At 44.2% G+C, this 21557-nt stretch overlaps 1 protein-coding gene across 5 annotated transcripts in view; it reads left to right on the plus strand.

The window, feature by feature from the left end:
* The window catches only part of tbxas1 (thromboxane A synthase 1 (platelet)), a 283372-nt gene that overhangs the window by 82728 nt on the left and 179087 nt on the right, over positions 1-21557 (plus strand). For all 5 annotated transcript variants that reach the window (XM_078220257.1, XM_078220256.1, XM_078220255.1 and 2 more), the window contains one exon: positions 15817-15910. In XM_078220257.1, coding sequence (XP_078076383.1) covers positions 15817-15910 — 94 coding nt within the window. The remainder of the gene's footprint in view (positions 1-15816; positions 15911-21557) is intronic.

Here is a 21557-nt window from a genome sequence, read left to right on the forward strand (position 1 = left end):
CGACATATCCTACCATTTGTACCAGTAGCCACAGCTACTACCACAATCAGAACATCCCCACTGTCAACATATCTGTGGATTACAATGTGCCAAGGGGCTTGCAAGGTGTCACAGGAGTCCAGCAGTCTGTCTGTTACAATTGTTTAAATTTCACCCTGGGGGAGTAGCAGTGACTTCTTGGAGTACAACCCTGTTGTCTTCAAGAAGGCAGTATTCATCCTGGCATTCGCCAGTGCCCTTGCTGGTGCCTCTCATTCGGTCAGCCCAGACTGTTGCTGCCAATGCCAAACAGTGCTATCTTCCAGGTCTTCTAAGCTCAGAGCTGCTCAAAGGCATCCTCCAAGACTATCTACAGTCTACCTAACTGAAAGTCAGCAGCCACTGGAGGTGCGCTGCAACAGGCGAAGTAATAGGCAACGAGAACAAGTGTGAAGGGAATGCACAAGGTATGTACGGCATGTTTTGATTTATAAATTTGGTATGGGATCTTTGTTGTGGTAGCTTTTATTTTTGTATTGTGGCCAAGGAAACAGCATGATGGTCAGTGACAGAGGGTGTGGGACTGTTGATGAATGGGGAATCAAGACTGCATTCACTATTTTTTTGTTCATGGGATGTAGATGTTGTGGCTGAGTCAGCATTTGTTGCCCGTCCTTAATTGCTTTTAAACAGAGTGGTTTACTAGATTATTTCAGAGGGCATTTAAGAGTCAACGACAATGCTGTGCATCTAGAGTCACATGTAGGCTATAGTAAGGAAGGCAAATTTCCTTTGCTGAAGGACATTAGTGAATTTTCACCCGGCATGCTGGGATTCGAACCCATGATGCCAGATCAGGCCTGTACCCAATACCAATACACAATTGCTTCCACTCTTGTATTTAGAAGAGTTCTTCACAGATTGCCTTGGCAGAAATTAAAACTATACTGTTGTGGGGTCTTCACGTTTTGCTTTGTAAGTGATCCGTCTGGGGATCTGGGATCCTTCTGGGAAAGTATTCAAGTCCAACACTGAGCTGACAGGGTTGTCTTAGTTTATCTTCCTCTTCATTCTCCCTCATGTCCCAGATCTGCATTGTTAAGCTGCTGAGAACTTGCATATAGACTTCATGCTGAAGTCATCAGTTACATTGTCAGTGGATAGCCCAGATTTGTTGCCCAATAGCCTTTGGCTTGGTTTGTTGTGTTAGCTCAAATACAGAAGGTTTAGTGGACTGCTGCAGAATGAAGACATCAGGACTGCTGCCAGGATACCTAGCATTAAATGGCACAATTTGATGCTTAGGGTCAAGCAACAGCTGGATGATGAGGAAATGGAATCCATTTTGTTTCCAATCTACAGCAGATTTGATAGGTGGCACCTGTCAAGCGACCGGCGAGCAACCAATGACTCCCTGCATCATGCGGAATCTTGCAATCCTCCCAAAGCCACATGTTCATGGACTGTTTCTTTCAGGCAAGAATGAATGAATCATCATTTGAATGGAAACACTCAGTGCTCTCTTCTATGCAACAATGGATGGTAAAACTGCAAGATCCTATAAATATGTCCCAACTTCAGCCTTGAAAGAGCCAGACCCATAAAAGTTAATTGCCAATAAGGTGATTTTGGCAATGCATTCTTGCCCTGTTTTGAAATTGCATTTGTAACTGCGGCAGGTGGAGGATTTCAGTGAGGACACCTTCTTGAAGCACAGATATTATTCACGTGGTTTGATGCTGAGGTTCCGTTGGAGAATTGTTCCCAGAACATGGTCTCCTGCTGAGTTTCCTTCTTCATCTCCTCACTCTTCCAACAGTTTATCCTGCTTTATGTAACCTCTGTTCATTCACCCTGTCTTGCTTAGGCTTAGTAATGCACCCATATCTGGGAGGAACTGGTTTGTGCAGAAACCTTAAAATCAACAAAACTCTTTCAGCACTTCCCACACTACTCCCTGCAGGCATTTGCAACTTGCAACAACTATAGAGAGGATCAGATAATTGTCAGATCATAGCAACAGCCAGACAAAATCAATCAGTAACTAACCTCTAAGTGGTTGATCCATTTTAATAGTACTGGTGGAAGGATGACTTCCATATAAATTAAAATCAGGAGAGATGGATGAAGGATGGCTGACCAGTACTATCCGCTTTCCACTTCATCCAGTGTCAAAATGACCTTGAGAGTCATTTGTTACAGCTAGAAACAACAGACTAATGCTGAAAATCTGAAAGAAAAACAGAAACTACTGGTTACTCTCAGCTGGTCAGGCAGCCACTGTGGAGAGAGAAACTGATTTCATTTTCCCAGACCTGGGGGACAGGTTTGATGTTGGGACAGGGAGCAATGCCAGAAATGTAAGTGTCAGGTCAGTGGGCTGATGAGTTCCAGCAGGTTATCAGTGGCGAAGGCAACTCTCATGCCAGCAGCGGACGATGGCTGATTAACATGACTAGGATTTTCCCTGGGCCCATACATTTATTGACCTCAGCCTCAGAGCTGCATCCATCAGTGAGTCACAGCTGAGCCTTCCCCTTCACAGAGATGGCCTGGCAGCTATAATCACTCTTAAAGTTAAAACTTCTTCAGAGAAAACCTGAGGATGGGTTGCCATCTTTCCATGGCTGAAGAGCCTGTGACTTTTAGAAGCTGCCCTCCATCCTTAATTGTAAGGCAGAACCAGAGGCAGTCTCTGATGGCGAGAGCAGGGTCAGACCTGGAAATCACCCCAAATCACCATCATATCCTCAGAGTGTAACATTCGGCTCCATGTCTGAGGTATGACATTTTGGTTAAAATGCTGACTAAGGGTTAAATATATATTAGGTTTTTTTCAATTTTTGTTCTGAGGCTGGCTGACCTCCCTTATTACCTTACTGGATATGGCATAGAGGCCCTCATATCAGTGTTGGTGTCAAGCCAGCATTGTATGTTAATTGACTTCATGATCTGCCTGCACTGCTTACTTCTAGTTATTTACTCCACCTGCAGCAATTTGGCACCTGATGTGATTTGCCACACAAGTATCTACGTGCTGTGGATGCCATTTCAGAGCTGTAAGGTCACTTGTAATGCCCAAGAAACTCTCCATTAATTTCTAATAGATTGGAGTTCTCACTTAGTTAGCAAACCAAGTGGTGTCAAATCTGACTATTTCTTCAGAAGACCCATTGCATTAATATAGACAGCTTGCCTTCATTCTCTTCAGAAGAACTAGACTTACCTTTGTTCTCTGTAATTGTAAGTTAAATTGGATAATTTCCAAATCAGCCTCAGTCCCAGAAAGTAACCAGCAGTCTATTATCCTTCTGCAACAGTAATCTCCTTCTTCCCCTCCCCTCACTACTGTCATTGATGTATCATGTCCCAGACATGGCGAACAAAATGTATTCAGGACATGTACCTAAAACAATTAAGTCCAAGAGGTAGTCTTTAGAAACTACAAGATAAACTGCCTTTGGAAATGCAAATAAATATGTTGATATATTTCCATGATGATGAAGATACACAGGGGAGGCAAAGGAAGCACACACTGCACCAGCACCTCTGCCAAAAATATTTCTACATTCTCACTGAAGTCCTGCACATAAACATCTGACAGAAACTAAATGCAAGGTGCAACCAGAGAAAACAAAACCCACCAACTGGAAATGGAGAAATCAAGGAGTGCAAGGAAATTAAACCCCTCGATTTCTTAGCTCCCTTTAAGGTGTCAACTCTCAGCTAGAATATCAATCATGGTATTGTCAATTGTCAAATTCTAAAGGCTTTTCACCTGTTCCAAATTGGAAAGAAATAAGCACCCTTCTTTGCAAGCCTCTAATCAGTAACTGTTTAATATGAGACTTCAGCGACCTGGCTTTGGTTGGTCTGATTAACAGATCTGGTTGTACTTTATGTAGAAAGCTGGTGATTGTGTATTTTGCGACTGCTTTGAGATCAAATGGAACATAACATCTGGTGCAATAGAGGCATTTGCATGAATGCACACAGGAAGATGGGGCTCCAGGCTGCATGCATGGCTATTGAGGTCGGTGACTCTGATTTAAAATATCAAAAGATAATAGCAAAGAGAGTGGATAACCAAAAATAGCAGCAATTGTCACGGGAACTAAGATAATACTCAGGAAGAGCAGTCATTCAGGAAGCATTTTGGGTTCTGATCAGTCTTAATCATACTATTTATAAACATCTGCTTCATACAGTCTAGTGAAGTCTATTTGTCCGTATGTTTGTTCCATTTAGCTTCTGTGAGAGAACAGGACAAATTAAAATGGACAAAATGCATAAATGGTGGAGGGTGATCTGACCAAGGTGTTTAAATAGATATGAAGGGTTGATATCTATTTATAGATAGGGAGCAAACAAAAATTTTTTTCCTGGTGAGGAAATCAGGAACAGGATACTATAAAATTAGTTTTTGGCTATTCAGGAGTGAAATTAGGAAGCATGTTTGCATGCAAATAATAGTAGAAATCCAGAACTCTGTCTCCTGGATTATGAGGATCAGTTGGAGCTTTTAAGATTGAGATTGAGAGATTTTTATGAGGTAACAAGATCAAGGAATAAGGGTCAAATATAGGTAAATGGAATTAAGGCAGTGATCAACCATGATTTCATTGATTGTTGGAGGAGGCTCAAGAGAAAGAATGGCTTACATCTGTTCTATTCCTAATGGCTGTTGAGGAACAACTTGGAGGACTCTAGTTCCCCACTGGACCTCCCCTGAAGGTGCTTACTCTGTTTTTGCACAAGTTTATTCTACATCCAGTCTTCATGTGCCCAGATGGTGGGTATCGACAAGTTACAGAGATGATCACAGGGAGCTATGACAATTGGCTAACCAGCAGCTAGATGAGTATATGCATATTGTAGTCCAGGACCACTGGATGTTGATTGGACGTGTCCTGCCTACTGCCCCAGCTAACTCAACGCAATGGTAGGCAATGAATCTAAGACTTAAGTACTGCATGTGGTGGCATTCTCCAATTTACAGATTGAAGAACTGCAGTGATGGTTCAGATTACACTTTCTTTATAGAGAGCAAAAGGAGTGTCGTGATGAAGGCGGTGTTAAATGAATTTAACACTTCTCTTAAACTTGGTGTTCTAGCGGGACTAAGGAAAGAAACATTTCTTTGAAGGAAGCATATCGTCAGCCCTGAAAACATCAAGTGCTGACTGACTTCCATCCACTCAACACACAACTGGTTGAGAAATATAGAAAAGCCTGATGTCTGGCTTGGCCTCTGTGAGCAGGTGCTGGTTTCCAAAGGACAAACATGGACAAAAATTACTACAACAAATAAAAATGCAAGAGTTGACATTTTAGAATTCTTTATGACGGAAGCATGTTGAAAGACAGGTGATTTGGAATCGATATTTCATCAACCCCTGTTTGACTACACAATGCTGACAGGTTACCAGATGTCCTCAATTACTGCTTGTGAGAAAAATGTGCTCAAATTTTGAGTTCAAATGATGAGCTTGAACATGTGGGGGAAGGGAACAAAAAAGCCCTGCAATCAGTTCTTGAATACATATTAGATTAACTTTAAAAAAACGACATCTGGAATGGCAACTAGCTCTAATCAGTGATCGAATATTCCGCTCCTCATGCCATCTGTTCATAGCATTACTCTGATCCCTGAACCACTATAACTTGCTGGCACAATGCTGTAGCCTGGATAACCCTGCACTACCTTTATCTGGCAGAACATATTTCTCACTGCAACTTTAGGTGTGTGCAGAATTAAGTATGTTTTAAACAGACTAAAGTGACTGGTGCTTTACCCTCCCATCACACAGTTACTGATTGTAATTTAATATCAGGTCAGTGAAGTATTTCTCTTTTGCTGTACCCAGTATAATAACATAGTGGTTCTATTACTGGATAAGTAATCCAGAGGCTTGAACTAAGATTTGGATCGAGAGACATAGTTTAAATCCCACCATGATAGCTGGGGAATTTAAACCAAGTTGCTTTAATTATGGAATTTTTAAAAATCAGTAATTGTGACAAGGAAACGACTGGATTGTACTCAAAATCCGTCTTATTCACTAATGTTAATAAGGAAATTTGCCGTTCTTCCCTGTGATTCCAGATTCACTTGCAATGTCGGTGACTCTTGTCTGCCGCCTGAAATGTCCTGCAAGCCACTCAGTTGTATTAAGCCTCTATAAAAAGTCTAAAGTGGGTAAGACTGGACCGACCACCAAACATTGATCTAGGCAGCAAACATGACAAAAGCACACCCTGCCCAGTCAAGCTTGCAAAGTGCTCCTCACTAACATCTGTTGAATTGTGTCAAAATTGGTAGAGCTGACCCACAGAGCAATCCAGCAACAGCCTGACATAGTCATACTGATGGAATCACACCTTGTAGACAATGTCCCAGACACCACCATCACCAGCCCTGGGTATGCTCTGTCTCACTGGCAGGACAGACCCACCAGAGGTAGCAGCATAGTGGTTGGTGTACAGTTTAGAGGGGATGGCCCTGCGACTTCTCAACATTGATTCCAGACCTCATGAGGCCTCATGGCATCAGGTCAAATATGGACAAGGAAACCTCCTGCAAACTTCTCTCAGCTGTTGAATCAGCACTTCTCCACATTGAACACTACTTGGAAGGAGCACTGAGGATACCAGTGGCATAAAATGAACTTTAATATCCATCACGGAGTGGCTCAGTGGCACCAGTATTGATCGAGTCAGCCAAGTCCAGAAGGACATATGCGCCAGAAGACTTGCGTTCCAGAATTAACCGCCGCCTAACCTTGCTGTTCCAGCACAGTTGGCATCTACCCAACAGTGGAAAATCTTGTCTACAAAAAAAACAGCTCCAATCCAACTTGGCCAATTATGCCCCATTGGGCTTGTACTCACTGGGATTTAGAAGAATGGAGGGGATCTCATAAAAACATGTAAAATCCTGATGAGACTGAACAGTCTAGATGCGTGAAGAATGTTCCCGATGTTGGGGAAGTGTAGAACTATGGGTCACAAGTCTTAAGAATAAGGGGTAAGCCATTCAGGAGTGAGAAGAGGAAGAACTTCTTCACTTAAAGCTGTGAACCTGTGGAATTCTCTACCACAGATAGCTGTTGGGATCAGTTTGATGTTCACGAGGAAGCTGGATGTGGCCCTTGTGGCTATGGAAAGAAAGCGGGAGTGGGATACTGAAAGTGCATGGTCAACCATGATCATACTGAATGGTGGTGCAGGCTCGAACGGCCGAATGGCCTACTTCTGCACCTATTTTCTATATTTCTATGAGTCTTCACTCCATAGAACCATAAAATCCCTACAGTGCAGAAAGAGGCTATTTGGCCCATTAAGTCTGCACCGACTCTCTGAAAGAGCATCCCACCCAGGTGCTTCCCCCGCCCTATCCCAGTAACCCCGCAACATTTACTATGGCTAATCCATCTAGCAGTGTTAACCATGGTGCCCCCTCTCAACTGTTAGTAAAATGATGGAACATGTCATTGGGCAAGTGAAACTTGATAACACTGTCATCTCAGTCCCAGCACATTGCTGCAGGAATTCCTCAGGGCAGAGTCCTGGTCGCAACCATCTTCAGCTGCTCATGAAGTTCCTTCCTCCTGTTACAAGGTCAGAAGTGGGAATGTTTGCTGATGATTGGACAATGTTCAGAACTACTTGCAATTCCTCAGATAATGAATCGGTGAATGCATGCAGCAAGATTTGGGCAATTGTCAACCTTGAGCTGATAAGGGGTGAGTAACATTTGTGCCACCCAAGTGTTAGGCAATGACCATGGTATATTGGTCTTGGGAGGAGTGTGTAGATTTACCGGAACAATATCTAAATTCTTAAGGATGAAATTACAAGGAGAATTTAAGCAAACTATTCCTTGGAATTTAGAAGCTTAAGGGACAATTTGATCAAAGTTTTCAAGATATTACGAGGAACAGTTAGAGTTGACAAAGAGAAAATATTTCCGCTATTTGGAAAGTTTAGCAATAGGTGCCACGGTGTAAAAATGAGATCCGCATCTTTCAGGAGTCAAATTAATAAATACTCCTGTTTTTAAAAAAAATTGTTAAATGTTTGACAACTCCTTTATCAATGGCTATTGATGCTATTTTATGCCTGAGATTAGAATATTTCTGTTAACCAAAGTACTAATGGATATGAGATGTACGAAGTTGGGTTGCAGATCAGTCATGCCTTTATTGAATGGTGAAAGAGGCTTGAAGGACTGAATGATCCACTCCTGTTACTATGCTCCTAACTACAAAAAGATAAACCTAACCAACATCCCTTGACTTTCAACATAATTGAGTCCTTCAACATCAATATTCTGGTGTTGATTGTTGACCAGAAACTTAACTGGACCAGCCACATAAATGTTGTGGCGATAAGAGCAGGTCTGAGGCTGGTTATACAATGGCAGTCATGATGTGGAGATGCCGGCGTTGGACTGGGGTAAATACAGTAAGAGTTTTAACAACACCAGGTTAAAGTCCAACAGGTTTATTTGGTAGCAAATACCATTAGCTTTCGGAGCGCTGCTCCTTCGTCTGATGGAGTGGAAATCTGCTCTCAAACAGGGCACAGAGACACAAAATCAAGTTACAGAATACTGATTAGAATGCGAATCCCGACAGCCAACCAGGTCTTAAAGATACAGACAATGTGAGTGGAGGGAGCATTAAGCACAGGTTAAAGAGATGTGTATTGTCTCCAGACAGGACAGCCAGTGAGATTCTGCAAGTCCAGGAGGCAAGCTGGGGGCTTGGTTGACAATTGCCCAAATCTTGCTGCATGCATTCACCGATTCATTATCTGAGGAATTGCAAGTAGTTCTGAACATTGTCCAATCATCAGCAAACATTCCCACTTCTGACCTTGTAACAGAAGGAAGGAACTTCATGAGCAGCTGAAGGAAGGAACTTCATGAGCAACTGCCTGTCTGGAAGCAATACACATCTCTTTAACCTGTGCTTAATGCTCCCTCCACTCACATTGTCTGTATCTTTAAGACCTGGTTGGCTGTAGGGATTCGCATTCTAATCAGTATTCTGTAACTTGATTTTGTGTCTCTGTGCCCTGTTTGAGAGCAGATTTCCACTCCATCTGATGGAGGAGCAGCGCTCCGAAAGCTAATGGTATTTGCTACCAAATAAACCTGTTGGACTTTAACCTGGTGGTGTTAAAACACTTACTGTGTATACAATGGCACACAACTGATCTCCTGACTTTCCAAAGCCTTTTCACCATCTACAAGGCCCAAGTCAGGAGTGTAATGGAATACTTTCCACTACCCAGGATGGATACAGCTCCATCAACACAAAAGAATATTGAACACCATCCAGGACAAAGCCCCTTGCTTGATTAATGTTCCATCCACCACCTTAATCATTCACTCCTTGTACTATGGTGCACAATGGCATCTACAAGATGCACTGTAGCAATCTACCAAGGCTTCTTTGACAGCACCTATGAAATATGCAGCCTCTACTGCCTATAGGGACAAGAGCTGCAGGGGCATGGAAACACCGCCAAGGGGTACCCTCCAAGTCTCTCACACTGTCTTGGAAATGTATAATTGTTTCTTCACTGTTGCTGGGTTAGAATCCTGGAACTCCCTCTGAACAGCACTGTGGGTATACCTACACCACGCACACTACAGCGGTTTAAGGAGGCTGCTGAACACCACCTTTTCAAAGGTGATAAATGCTGGCCTTGCCAGTCTTGTCCATGTCCAAGAACAATTAAAATTTAAAAATGTCTTTTCATAACGTTTTCCCTGTGATAGGATGTCCTAAAGCGTTTTATAGCCATTGAAGTATTTTTGAAGAGTCATCAATGTTGAAATGTGAGAAACTGCAACAGCCAATTTACACATAGCAAGGTCCAACAAACTGCAATGCGATCGTCAGTTTTAGTGGTGTTGGTTGATAGATAAATATTGGTCAGGACAATGGGGATAACACCTCTGCTGCTCATCGATGACTTTTAATGCCTATCTGAGAAGACAAATTTGAAAAAAATATATATTCATTTATGGGATGTGGGCATCGTTGGCCTTTGTTTAACATTTCGATGGAAAGACAGGAGTTCTGATGGTACAGCACTTCCTTAATGCTGCATCAATGCCAATCTAGATTGTGTACTCAAAACTCTGGAGTTAAGCTCCAGAGAAAAGGTAGTTAAAATGACTGAGACTTATCTACTGCCCTTCTGGCCATATCCTGCCAACTGGAAGGGGACGCGAGGGGGGCAGCTTCATTACATATTTGGTCAGTTTCTGATGAGATCATCGGGATCTAACTGCAGTATTAACCCCAGGCTGGTGTGGACAATTCTTCACAGTCTCTCCACCAGGTCAAACTGCCCATAAATCACAGTTAGCAAAGTCAGTGGACGGAATCTTGAGCCCAGGTTCTCTGTGCGCTAGAAAGGCAGTGCACGGAGTGATGCGGAACATGCTGTAGAACTTTGGGAACCTCATTTTAATACATAAGCAACCCATTATTGAGCACTCACTCCGTCCAATACTCAGTGGGAATCAGGGCGATGCTGCAGACACAGGTAAATACAGCTCAGGGCTGGGAGTGGGTGTGAAGCTCACCATACTGGGGGGGAGGTGGGCGGTGGAGGGAACACGAAGATGTGCTGCTGCACGTGCCCAGGACCAGAGGCCTGCAGTTGTCCGGGGAGCAGGAGCACAGGATCAAACTCGGAGACAGTACTGCCCTAGAATCTTCCAGCGTCGGTGCTCATTCCTAAAGATATCCGAGCCTCAGTGCTGGAGAAGGCTGTATCTGTCCGGGGGATGGTGCATCACCTCTGTCACATACTACACAAGCTGGCACCCTATGGAACTGGAGGACACCCAATGTCTGTGTCCCTAAAGTCGCAGCTTTTTTGCCAGCGACTCCTTCCAGGGCAGCACAGGGGACATCTGCAGCATCTCCTAGTCTGCCTCTCAGTGTATCAGGGAGGTTACAGATGCCCTGTATGCAAGTGTATAAACTTGAACAAATACAGCTGTCTTTGAGGAAGAGTGACTGCTGGATCGATGGCTCCTCAGAGACAAGGAGTACCCACTAAAAAGGTGGCTGATGACACCAGTGGGGAGGCCATAAACACCAGTGGAGACTCGATACAATTCAGCTCATGCTTTAACTCGCATGCTGGCGGAGCAGGCCATTGGACTGCTGAAGATGTGGTTCCGGTGCATGGACCAGTTGGGGGTGCCCTTCAATATAGCCCGCAGAGGGTCTCCTGCATTATTGTGGTGTACTGTACGCTCCACAACTTGGCACCCCTCTCCACCCCCGGCCGTGGATGACAGGTAAAACAAAGAATGTGATGCCAGCATCACCAATCAACGTCTTCACGAGCAGGGGGCTGAAGCCATTGACCAGACTCTGCAGGAGAACGATCATGACTTGATGCAAGGACAGAGCGATGTACCTCTCATCCTTAGCGATATGTCTAATTCCTGCCAAACAGAGAGCTGAATGTGCCCTGCCAACGAATGAGCACATGGTGGCCTTCATAAACTTTAAGATGAGCATTAAGTACTGCAGGCACCTTTGGTGAAGTTGCTCAGCTTTTCAGTTTCAGCTTTTATGCAAGGTGGGAAGGCTGTCGGCATTTCGACAGCCCTGTGGCCTTTGGCGCACAGCTGCAATGTTGCACTCTTGAAATGCTTTAACCTTGATAAGGGGGCGGGTGGGCGGGGCAGTGCAGCACGGCGGGGATATCGCTTCATTGAATGGGAATATGGGAAAAATTTCCAGGGACGGAGGGTTGCCCTCAGCTGAGCATCTACAGTCAATCTTACACTCATCAGGGAATGAAGCGCTGGGTGTACACAGGGTTTCGTATATCTTTTGACACAAAATGACATGGTGGAGGCTCTGTGGGTGAACAAACTGAATATTTATTCTCGAACTATATAGAGCGGTAACCTTTCTACATTTATGCCGACTTTCACCCATGCCAACTGGATGCCTATACCTTCCTAACCTTCCTTACCATCGCACTATGTCTAGATGCTTCAGGATCCACAGTTCATGTTGGGGAGGCCTGCTGACTGCCATGCCTTAAAGATCCTGGCCTGCTTTTGGGCAGCACAGGTGTTGCAGTGTTGCCCTCCTTGGTGTGTGTGGCTGGACGTGTGTCGCTCCAGGGAGAAGGGAGTCAATTGGTCTGGTCACCCCCCCAGGGTCTCCTGGATGGAAGGCCCCTAGCTGTGCCCCAGATGATCATCATCCCTTCGGGTGCCTGATGGACTCAGTGTTCCTCCATGAGATAGAGGGACAGCTGGCGTGGGATCCAGAAGGCCTGCCTACCTCTGGCACTGACACTTGTGAATTCCCACTAGTGCTTGCACCATGGAGCAGCTCATGACCTCAGACATGGAAATCATGAGCTGTACAATGGTGCAGACATCTCCTGCCATGATGTACAGCCTGTGCCAAGGTCTCCACTGCAGACGCCACCATCGCAGTGATGGTATCGGTTGCGCTGAAGTGCCGGCACCATCTCCTAGGACTGAAAGCGATGGGACTCCTCCAGTCGATCTTGCATTCCGAGGGATGCTGTCATCCCTTCCTGATGCTCGCAGTTCTGCCTTTACAGTTCCATCAGGTCTGGAATGACCGGACCCAGAGGCACATCATCGACAGGGGGCCCAGCATCCTTCCAAGTGCTGGTTCCCTGGGATTTCCCTGCCTCCGCCTACTGTGGATCTTCAGCTGTGAGGTGCACACCAGTGAGTGACCCAGAAGCCTGTCTACTTAGTGAATCCACCAAGGTGTGAATATCTGGGCTGGTGTCTGGTGTGGGTGACAACAATGACGCATTTTTAATGGTAGGATCTAAGAAATCTCCCTCAAAGCTGCTTGTGTCTGGAGGGTCCCTGGAGGCACAAGGGTGATCTGGGCTGCGCAGCTACTTTCCCTTGCAAGAAAAGGGAGATGGCATTAGTGCATTACAGGGGATAAAGGAGGCAATATTGATTACTCACTTGAGACTTAAGAGATGACAGCGATTCTCGTATTTGCGATCATTTTTATTAATGAGGCATAAATTTCTGTCAGAAATCATGCCAGTGGCATTGGTGAGAATCACTCAATTCTGTGTGCTGGAATCAGCACAAATTCTCGTAAGATTGTGCCCAATGTATTTGAATTGTTTTAATGTGAGTGTACTTGAATGGTTTTATTGTTAGTGTTGCAGTTGTGGCAATGGGAATTTACTTCTGCTTGCAATCCCTCACATTTGGTCAGGTGACTGCATCTGAATATGCAGCTGAGACCAGGGAGTTAGAATCTCAAACTGCAAAAGCCTGGATGGATTGCCCTCCACCTTGGCGGCATCAATTGCATTCTTGATTAAAATTACTCCATGCCGACTTGTCTCCTGTTTAGGAATTCAGAGCATCTTGTTACCTGCCATGTGTAAGCACAAGCCTCTGGATGCTATCCAGTCCCTTGTGTAGAATAGCATAACTACTTTGTTATTAGAGATATCGTACAGAGTAGATTTTGATGATTAACCCTACTCTTGATCTTACAATGGGACGGTTATTGATGGAACAGCTGAAGATGGATGGGCCAGGGACACTTCTCTGAGAAACTTTTGCAGTAATGTCTGGGGCCATGATGAATTGGCTGTGATAACCTCCTCTTCCAGGTGACATTCCATCTTGGGGGCCGTGGCTTGAATTGGATTGATCCATGATTATGCTTGGCTTGCAGTAGTTAGGCATTATCTTCTGGAGCATGGCTGACCAGGAAATTCTCCCACCCTTACTGCCTGCATATCGGAAGGATTTATAGGTTGATAATCAACCTGTTTGGTCACTTTATGAACGCTTCTTCTGTGGTCATCAAGTCCTGAAGTGGGACTTGAACCCGGAACCTCTGGCCCAGAGGTCGGGATAGTCTCCTTGGCCTCAGCTGCATAGTCGGGTGTAGTCATCTGACCAGACTGAAGGGGAAAACTTCACCAGCCAACAGTGTCAAAGCCAGTGTCGAGGCCAGACTGAGCAAATGTGAGGGATTTTGAGCAGAACCTGAACTGAGCATCGGTGAGGTGGTTATTGATAAATTGGTGCCATTGGATGGCACTGTTAATGATTCCTCTCATCATTTTACTGATGAAATAAGAAGGTTCATAAGTGAGTCATGGGCTGAGTTAGATTTCTCTCTTTTTTTTTTATTGTGAATAATTACCAGCTCTGCTACACAAGTTTTCAACAGCACAGCTTGAATGTTGTTAGGGCCTGTAGCCATCACTATGTCTAGTGTTTCCAGCCGTTTCTTAATGTCATGTAGAATGAACCATGTTGACAGAACATTAACAATGGTAGCAATTGGGGAGATTGTTCACCTTGCCATTTTTGACTGAGGCATCAACTAAAATGTAAGTTTCCCTCTTAGAGATATAAAGCATTGCTTTAATCTCTACACTAAGCAAGCACATGCAATTCAAAAGAGAAAATGCTGGAAAATCTCAGCAGGTCTGGCAGCATCTGTAAGGAGAGAAAAGAGCTGATGTTTCGAGTCCAGATGACCCTTTGTCAAAGCTTTGACAGATGCTGTCAGACCTGCTGAGATTTTCCAGCATTTTCTCTTCTGGTTTCAGATTCCAGCATCTGCAGTAATTTGCTTTTATTTAAGCACATGTAATTATTTAATGGCTTATTACATTCTCAGGACATCCCAATGCACACTACTTTTGTTGCTATTTGGGCAAACATGGAAGCCAACTTTGGTACATCTCACCCAGGAATAGACATGCTTATGTTTTTGACTGGGACTAACGGCTCTATGCTTCCAGGTTGCTGCCTGGGAACACCTGTTCTTCGAGCACGTGTGATACTTGCTGATCATTACACATCTCGGGTGAGCAGGTATAGCGTGGAGCGGGAACACCCACTCCTGTAGCATGTTTGATTGATCAGACTTCCTATTTGCAGTTTTGCTCTTCTGTTCTGTTGGCCTCGACAGTGGCTTTGACACTGTTGACTGGTGAAGTTTTCCCCTCCACTTCACCAACTAACTGCAGTTGCTTTCTAAGTTGCTGGGTTCTAACTGCTGTTTATAATAATTTTATATGTATTAATTTTATATTATAATTTTTTTCTTGCATTGATTCATTCTTAACTTAAGTCAGGGGAAAGCTTAAAGTCTTTTATCTTGTAGACCAACCACACGTGAGGATAAAACATCCGTCATGTAGTGTACTATATTTGGAATGCTCTGATTGCAATGCACCACTGCCAATCCCTCTTAACTATTCCCACAACTGCCTGATACAATACATAGAACTTACAGCACAGGAACAGGCCAATGGCCCAACTGGTCTTTGCTGGTGTTTATGCACCACATGGCCATCATCTTCCAACTCTCTGATGAGCAGACAATATCTTCTGCATCATCCCGTTATCTATAGCAAATGAGCTGATATGAATCTTCTCAGCATTTTTCTGTAACCACAGGCTGCTTTGCCATAATCCTCAAATGTTTGAATAAGCTTATTCAATCTTCAGGTTTTTTTAAAAATTCAATTCATTTGGGAGCTTAATTATGTTTTTATTGGATTTGTTCTTAAGAAATAGCGTAACAACATTCATTAGCATTGTCCTATAACCAGACTTGGATATAATGTCCCTCCCCAAAACCCTTATTGACACTTGTGTCTGAAGGAAAGGCCCATTTGGTTAATGTAATGGAGGACACCTGTGGAACTGTTGCACAGCTGGAATTGTTTTGGAGAGAAGGGGTGAAAGTTTGCCAGAGTGGTTGTGTGATACTTCATTTAATGTTATGCTATTTCTGACAGGTACTCAGTGTCACCATTCTCGCAGTTGGAAAGGATTGGAATCAAGCACCCAAAGCCATTTCCTTTCGTAGGCAACGTGTTTCTCTTCCGAAAGGTAAGATCGTATCCCAAGAGAAGCTTTACACAAAGGAACATTTGTAGTTGGGGAGGGAAGGGGAGGAATGATAGTGAACGAAATTGGACCTTGGGAAGTACACAAGATAATAAACAGAATCGAAAAGGTAAATCTGGTGCACTACACCAAGTTAAACCACAATTGCAGGACAAAATATGAAGAAGATGTAGGCTGCAATTGATAAAGGGCAGTTTCAGGAAACACTTTATGCAGTAAATTTGCAGACAAAGTAAAGGGACAAGACTCAAGTGAGTCAACTGAAGGATAGCTGCAAGACAGAAATGAGGAGACACGATAAGTCAAAAGCAGTAATTAGGTCAGGCTAAGCTTTGTTTTATAAAACTATAGGAGGAAAGTGAGACGTACAGAAGTACGAGTTCCATATTTTGATGACCTGTGGAAAAATTATTTGGAGAAAGAAACATTACAGGAAGTCTTAATATTACTTGAGTGAGGACCTAAAAAAGAGGAGTGGGAGCATGTTGTATAGATATTTCTGGCTTAGATTGAATTTTGAAGTTAGATTACTCATGCTGCTGGACCACTAAGATATGACAGCTGATCCACAGTATTCCCTAGGTTAAGAGAGAGCAGAAACACTCATTTGGCATTACTGGAAGCTGAAATTTTAAGATGCTCATTTCCAGATGACCGTTAATTTCACTGCATGTTTCCCCTAGAGACTCCTCACAGTGAATCAGTGTGTTTTCCAGCCAGCCCTTTTTAATTTGTTGCTGAGGCAACAGGCAATTGTTCTCCAAAGGAACCTAATCAATAATCTTATATGACTAACTTCCAGAACAGCTTATCCCATGTTAACTGCATATTTACCAAGTCAGAAGTAGCTTGTCTGCATTCACTGGGCAAGTGAGTTGCACTCCCAAAATCTGAGGAGAAATATCACTTTGATTTAGTTCTGAGATCAAGACATTTCTGAATGCCCCCGAGCATCTTACATTTATTTATTGCTTTTCCTGGTTAAGAATCCATTGTAGATAATGTAGCCAAGGACTCTCAGTTCTTACACACTCCTCAATCATATTTTAAGAGATAGGGGAAGTACATCACGTTAAAAGCATTCCGTCATTTTAGGGAGAATGCAGGAAATGTTGTTTGACTGTTTCAGTGGCTTTCTGAGCTTCAGCGAGATGAGGTTTCTTTCCCAGCAGGTTACATAAAGATGTTAGTGGTGAAAAATGTTGTGGGTTGTCTCCTTTGGAAGTGACTCCAGATAAGGCTAGACTTGGATTTAAAGTTGAGAGATATTGTTGCAGCTGTTGACTGGGCTCTGTGTACCCTGCCAACCATGCACTGTTGAAAGCTGCCAGGTTGCATGGAGTGGTGGTGTCATGCAAGGATGCCTTGGGGAGGTGGTGGTGCAATGGTATTATCATTAGACTAGTAATCCAGAGACCCAGGGTAATGCTGTGGGTCTAGGGACCCAGGCTCGAATTCCACCACGGCAGGTGGTGGAATTTAAACTCAATAAAACATCTGGAATTAAAAGTCTGATGACCATGAAACCATTGTCGTGGGGAAGGAAACTTGCCACCCTTACCTGGTCTGGTCTACATGTGACACCAGTCAATGTGGTTGACTCTTAAATGCCCTCTGAAAAGGTCTAGCAAGCCACCCAGTTGTATTCAATTGTTATGAAGAAAACGCAAAGAAGTGAAACCGAATGGATTACCCGGCATCGACCTAGGCATCAGAACGCCGTTGCTTCTCTGTCATTGAGTCAAGATACTGGAATATCCACCCGAACAGCACTGTGGGTGTACCTACACCTCAGGGACTGCAGTGGTTCAAGAATGCAGCTCATCATCACCATCTGATGAGCAATCAAACGAGTGATGCCCGCATCCTGGAAAATTAATTTTTTAAAAATGAGGCATTATTTCAGTTGAACTTTGTGCAGTTCAGGAAGTCAACGCCAGGAGAAAAAAGGAAAAACAAAATTATTGGCCTGATATTTACTGCCTAGTGAAAGTGGGAGGCAGGGACTGAATACCACAATACTGCTTGTGTTGTGATCACTGCTGCATTTACCAGGCATTACTGCTGGGCACCTGGAGCCACCTCTCGGAGTCAGCAAACCCCAATTGGCAAGGTAGTCTGGTGAGACTGTGGAAGTTTAATGTCCTAACTAACTTAGGGCTGTGGGTTTTAATAGAAAGAAAAGAACAACGGCGTTCTGATGCACACTTAGATTCAACAGGTTTTATTGAAGAGCTGCTCTTGGCTCTGCATCAGAATACAAAACCGAAAATAAAACAGCACACAGCCACATCACCATCAAATCAAGTGATCAGCTCTTAAAGTAATCATGCAACCCTTTTTAAATCTATAACATTTCCTCTCCCTTTACCCATGTGATCACAACAACAAATTACAATAATGTAATAAATAGGATCAATAATACTCTAGCCACAGGACTATGGATCATTAATCATCATACGCAGTCAATAAGAAAGTTGATCAGGATGATGCATATTCCTCTTTGGTTATATACAACGTTCTGGAATTTGGCTGTCCTTGACCCTAGAAGTTTGATTTGGAACTTCAGTAAACATTTCTTCTCTTGGAACTAATTCTGTACAATTCTCACTCAGTGCAGTAGCAGAGACACCATCATCAGGCAATTCAGATTCCACTAAGTAGTAGGAGTAGCATTCACAATACTAGGGACTAAAGAAGTTGGTACTTTTGGTGATGACTCTTGAGAAATAATTTCGAAATGATAACAATTGCTTTGAACCATGTAAGAAATTGGAGCTATTTTCATTAAAACTATGGCTGGTACTCATTTCTCACTTGTGGCATAATCACATGGTAAAACTTGCGGTGGGGGAATTCTCTGGGTCTGCTAGCTCCTAGCGAGTATTGCATTGGGCCAGAAAATCCAATTAATGTTCAAATGGCCTCCTGCACACCTCAATAGCAGGCTAGGATGCCGATTCAATAGCCGCTTGAGATGCTCCTGCTCCTCCAGACAGAAGTCACATGGCGTGAATGGATATAGGTCCTGAAAAGCAGGGGCCTGGCAGACTGAGCACTGAGGGGGACTTGAAGTTAAACATTGGAGCATACAGGGATATCGCAGAGCACCTGTGGGTAGCGGTGTCTGTGCTGGTGGCTCGGGGGTGACCCCGGGGGTTCCTCTCCCCTCGCCCCCTTCTGGGACATGGGGGTAAGTTGGCTGAAGGTGGTCTTGCTGTGGAGGGTGTGTACAGAGAAATCACTAAAATGCGACTCTCGGACAACTGACCTGATCATTGTGTAGCTTGGTGTCGGTTGCATGTCTCACTTGTGATGTCTCCTTCCCTGATGATGATGTCATGCCCATTTGCGAGTCTGTATTACTTTCAAAGGAATCCATGGGCACACTGGGCTTGCCCATGGTTCAGTCAGTGACTCTGACACACCTCCAGGAACTATTCCTACTCACTTGGGTCATCAGATGCATTTGGGATCTTGCCCTTTCAAGACTGGTTGTGGCTCATGTATAGTGCCTCTCAGTCACAGGTGCAGACCTGGTTAAGGAGTGGGGTCAGACAAGGAGAGTTAAGTGAATAAGCACATCAACTAGTATCAGCTGATTCAGTGTTCTGCCAATCAGCCCATATGACATAGAGGAATTGCTTGCTGGCCCCCACCGAGGTATAAGGTGCTGAATACTCTTCCCCAGCACACAAGTTCCTGACACAGCCCATACAGGAATGCGCCAGGGTCCCTCCATGAGGCACCCTCCACTCCGCTCCCAGTGAAACGCAGGAGAAGCTCAGTGGAGTCCATCGTGGGCACCTTGCTGTTGTGGACATGGGCTCTTCATATGGATGGGAGTGTTAGTGATGCCTACGGGTTCAAGTACCAAGGAACAGCTGCCATGTTACCGAGCGGGAGAGGGTTGTCAAGTGAGGTGGGAGTGCTGGAAGGCCCTGGATTCCTTGGGGGAAGGGGTGCATATCAGCCAAGCACAAGTGGGAAAAATTGCTTGCTCCTTGTCTGACCACACTGCAGTTTGATGACGCCCAATGAAGTTAAGGATCACCCGACCCAGAGGCCATGGTGGGGTCTGAGGGAGCAGGAAGCAGCTCCTGCAGGCTGCATTGGTTAGCTGCAATGGAGAGGATTTGTCGGTCTTCAAACAAGACAAGACTCAGGGATTAGGGAGGACTTGAGGGCAACAGGGAGAGAGAGATATACTGGCAAAAGCATTAGCATGGCACTCTGATTGACGATACTTTATATTGAGCACCACCATCTAGTTTTACTAAGAATCTGATTGTTTCTTTCTTTCTCTCTCTCTCTCCCTCCCTCCCTCCCTCCCTCTCCTTCTCTATCCTCCCCACAGAGTAAATATGAATTTTGCCTTGCAGCAAGGCCAACTAACCTTCATGGTATTGAGTGCTGCTGCAGCAGATAGGCATTGGCGACAAGTGCTAGGGCCATCTCATGCCTGATCCAGTGCCATAGGAACCGGACCCTGAACATTAGGGGGCTGCCCGAGGCCCAGGTGCTGGCCCCCTATCAGGCAGTGGAGGGGGAATGAAGACAGCTCTTCTGTAGACAATAGCTGTAGAGGAGGCCCTGGTCATTCAATGAACTATCGGACGATATGTGCTGCTGAAGGCTGTGCCTTCATAGGGAGATGCTGCAGCATCTGTGCCAGGTTTTAGCTCACCTGGCACCTAGAGGAGGAGGACTCCCGCTCCCAATGGCCGTGAAGGTCATGGCTGCCTTGAATTTTTCTGCATCTCAATCATTCCATGGCTTGACCTAGGACTAGAGCGGAATTTCTCAAACCTTGGTGCATAGGTGCATCTGTGAAGTGACAGATGCCTTAAATGCCTAGGCATCTGATTACATCACCTACCACTAGGACCAAAATTTCTGGGCTGAAGGATTGCATGAATAGTATTTCTATAAGATGCTAAAAAGCTACTCACTTGACGTGATAAAGAACATTGCTCTTTTGAAGCATTAAAAGAATGTTTCAAGGATTGTACAAATCTTTTAGCTAATTGTTTGGTTGATGGATGATACGGTGTGGATTTTATATGCTGAATAACATTTACTTTGAGTTAATCCTCAAACTCTTGTGAAATAAACTGTGAACCATTATCACAAACAATCTGTTCCAGTTTACCAAACCTTGCACAAGTTTTGGCAAGTTTTTAAATGGTTTGTTTAAATGTTGTAGACCTCATGATAACTTCTGGCCACTTTGAGTGTGCATCAGTTATGAATAAGAACATGTAACTGCTAAACAGACCAGCAACATCTACATGTAATCGTTGCCATCGCATTTTAGGCCAATAAGAAGTCTCACAACACCAGGTTAAAGTCCAACAGGTTTATTTGGTAGCAAATACCATAAGCTTTCGGAGCAATGCTCCTTCGTCAGATGGAGTGGTCTCTGTTCTCAAACATGGCACAGACACAGAAATCAAATTACAGAATACTGATTAGAATGCAAATCTCTACAGCCAGCCAGGTCTTAAATGTACAGACAATGTGGGTGGAGGGAGCATTCAACACAGGTTAAAGAGATGTGTATTGTCTCCAGACAGAACAGCTTGTGAAATTCTGCAAGTCCAGGAGGCAAGCTGTGGGGGTTACTGAT

The sequence above is a fragment of the Mustelus asterias genome, chromosome 9, assembly GCF_964213995.1.
Source record: "Mustelus asterias chromosome 9, sMusAst1.hap1.1, whole genome shotgun sequence".
In the NCBI taxonomy this organism is placed as follows: domain Eukaryota; kingdom Metazoa; phylum Chordata; class Chondrichthyes; order Carcharhiniformes; family Triakidae; genus Mustelus; species Mustelus asterias.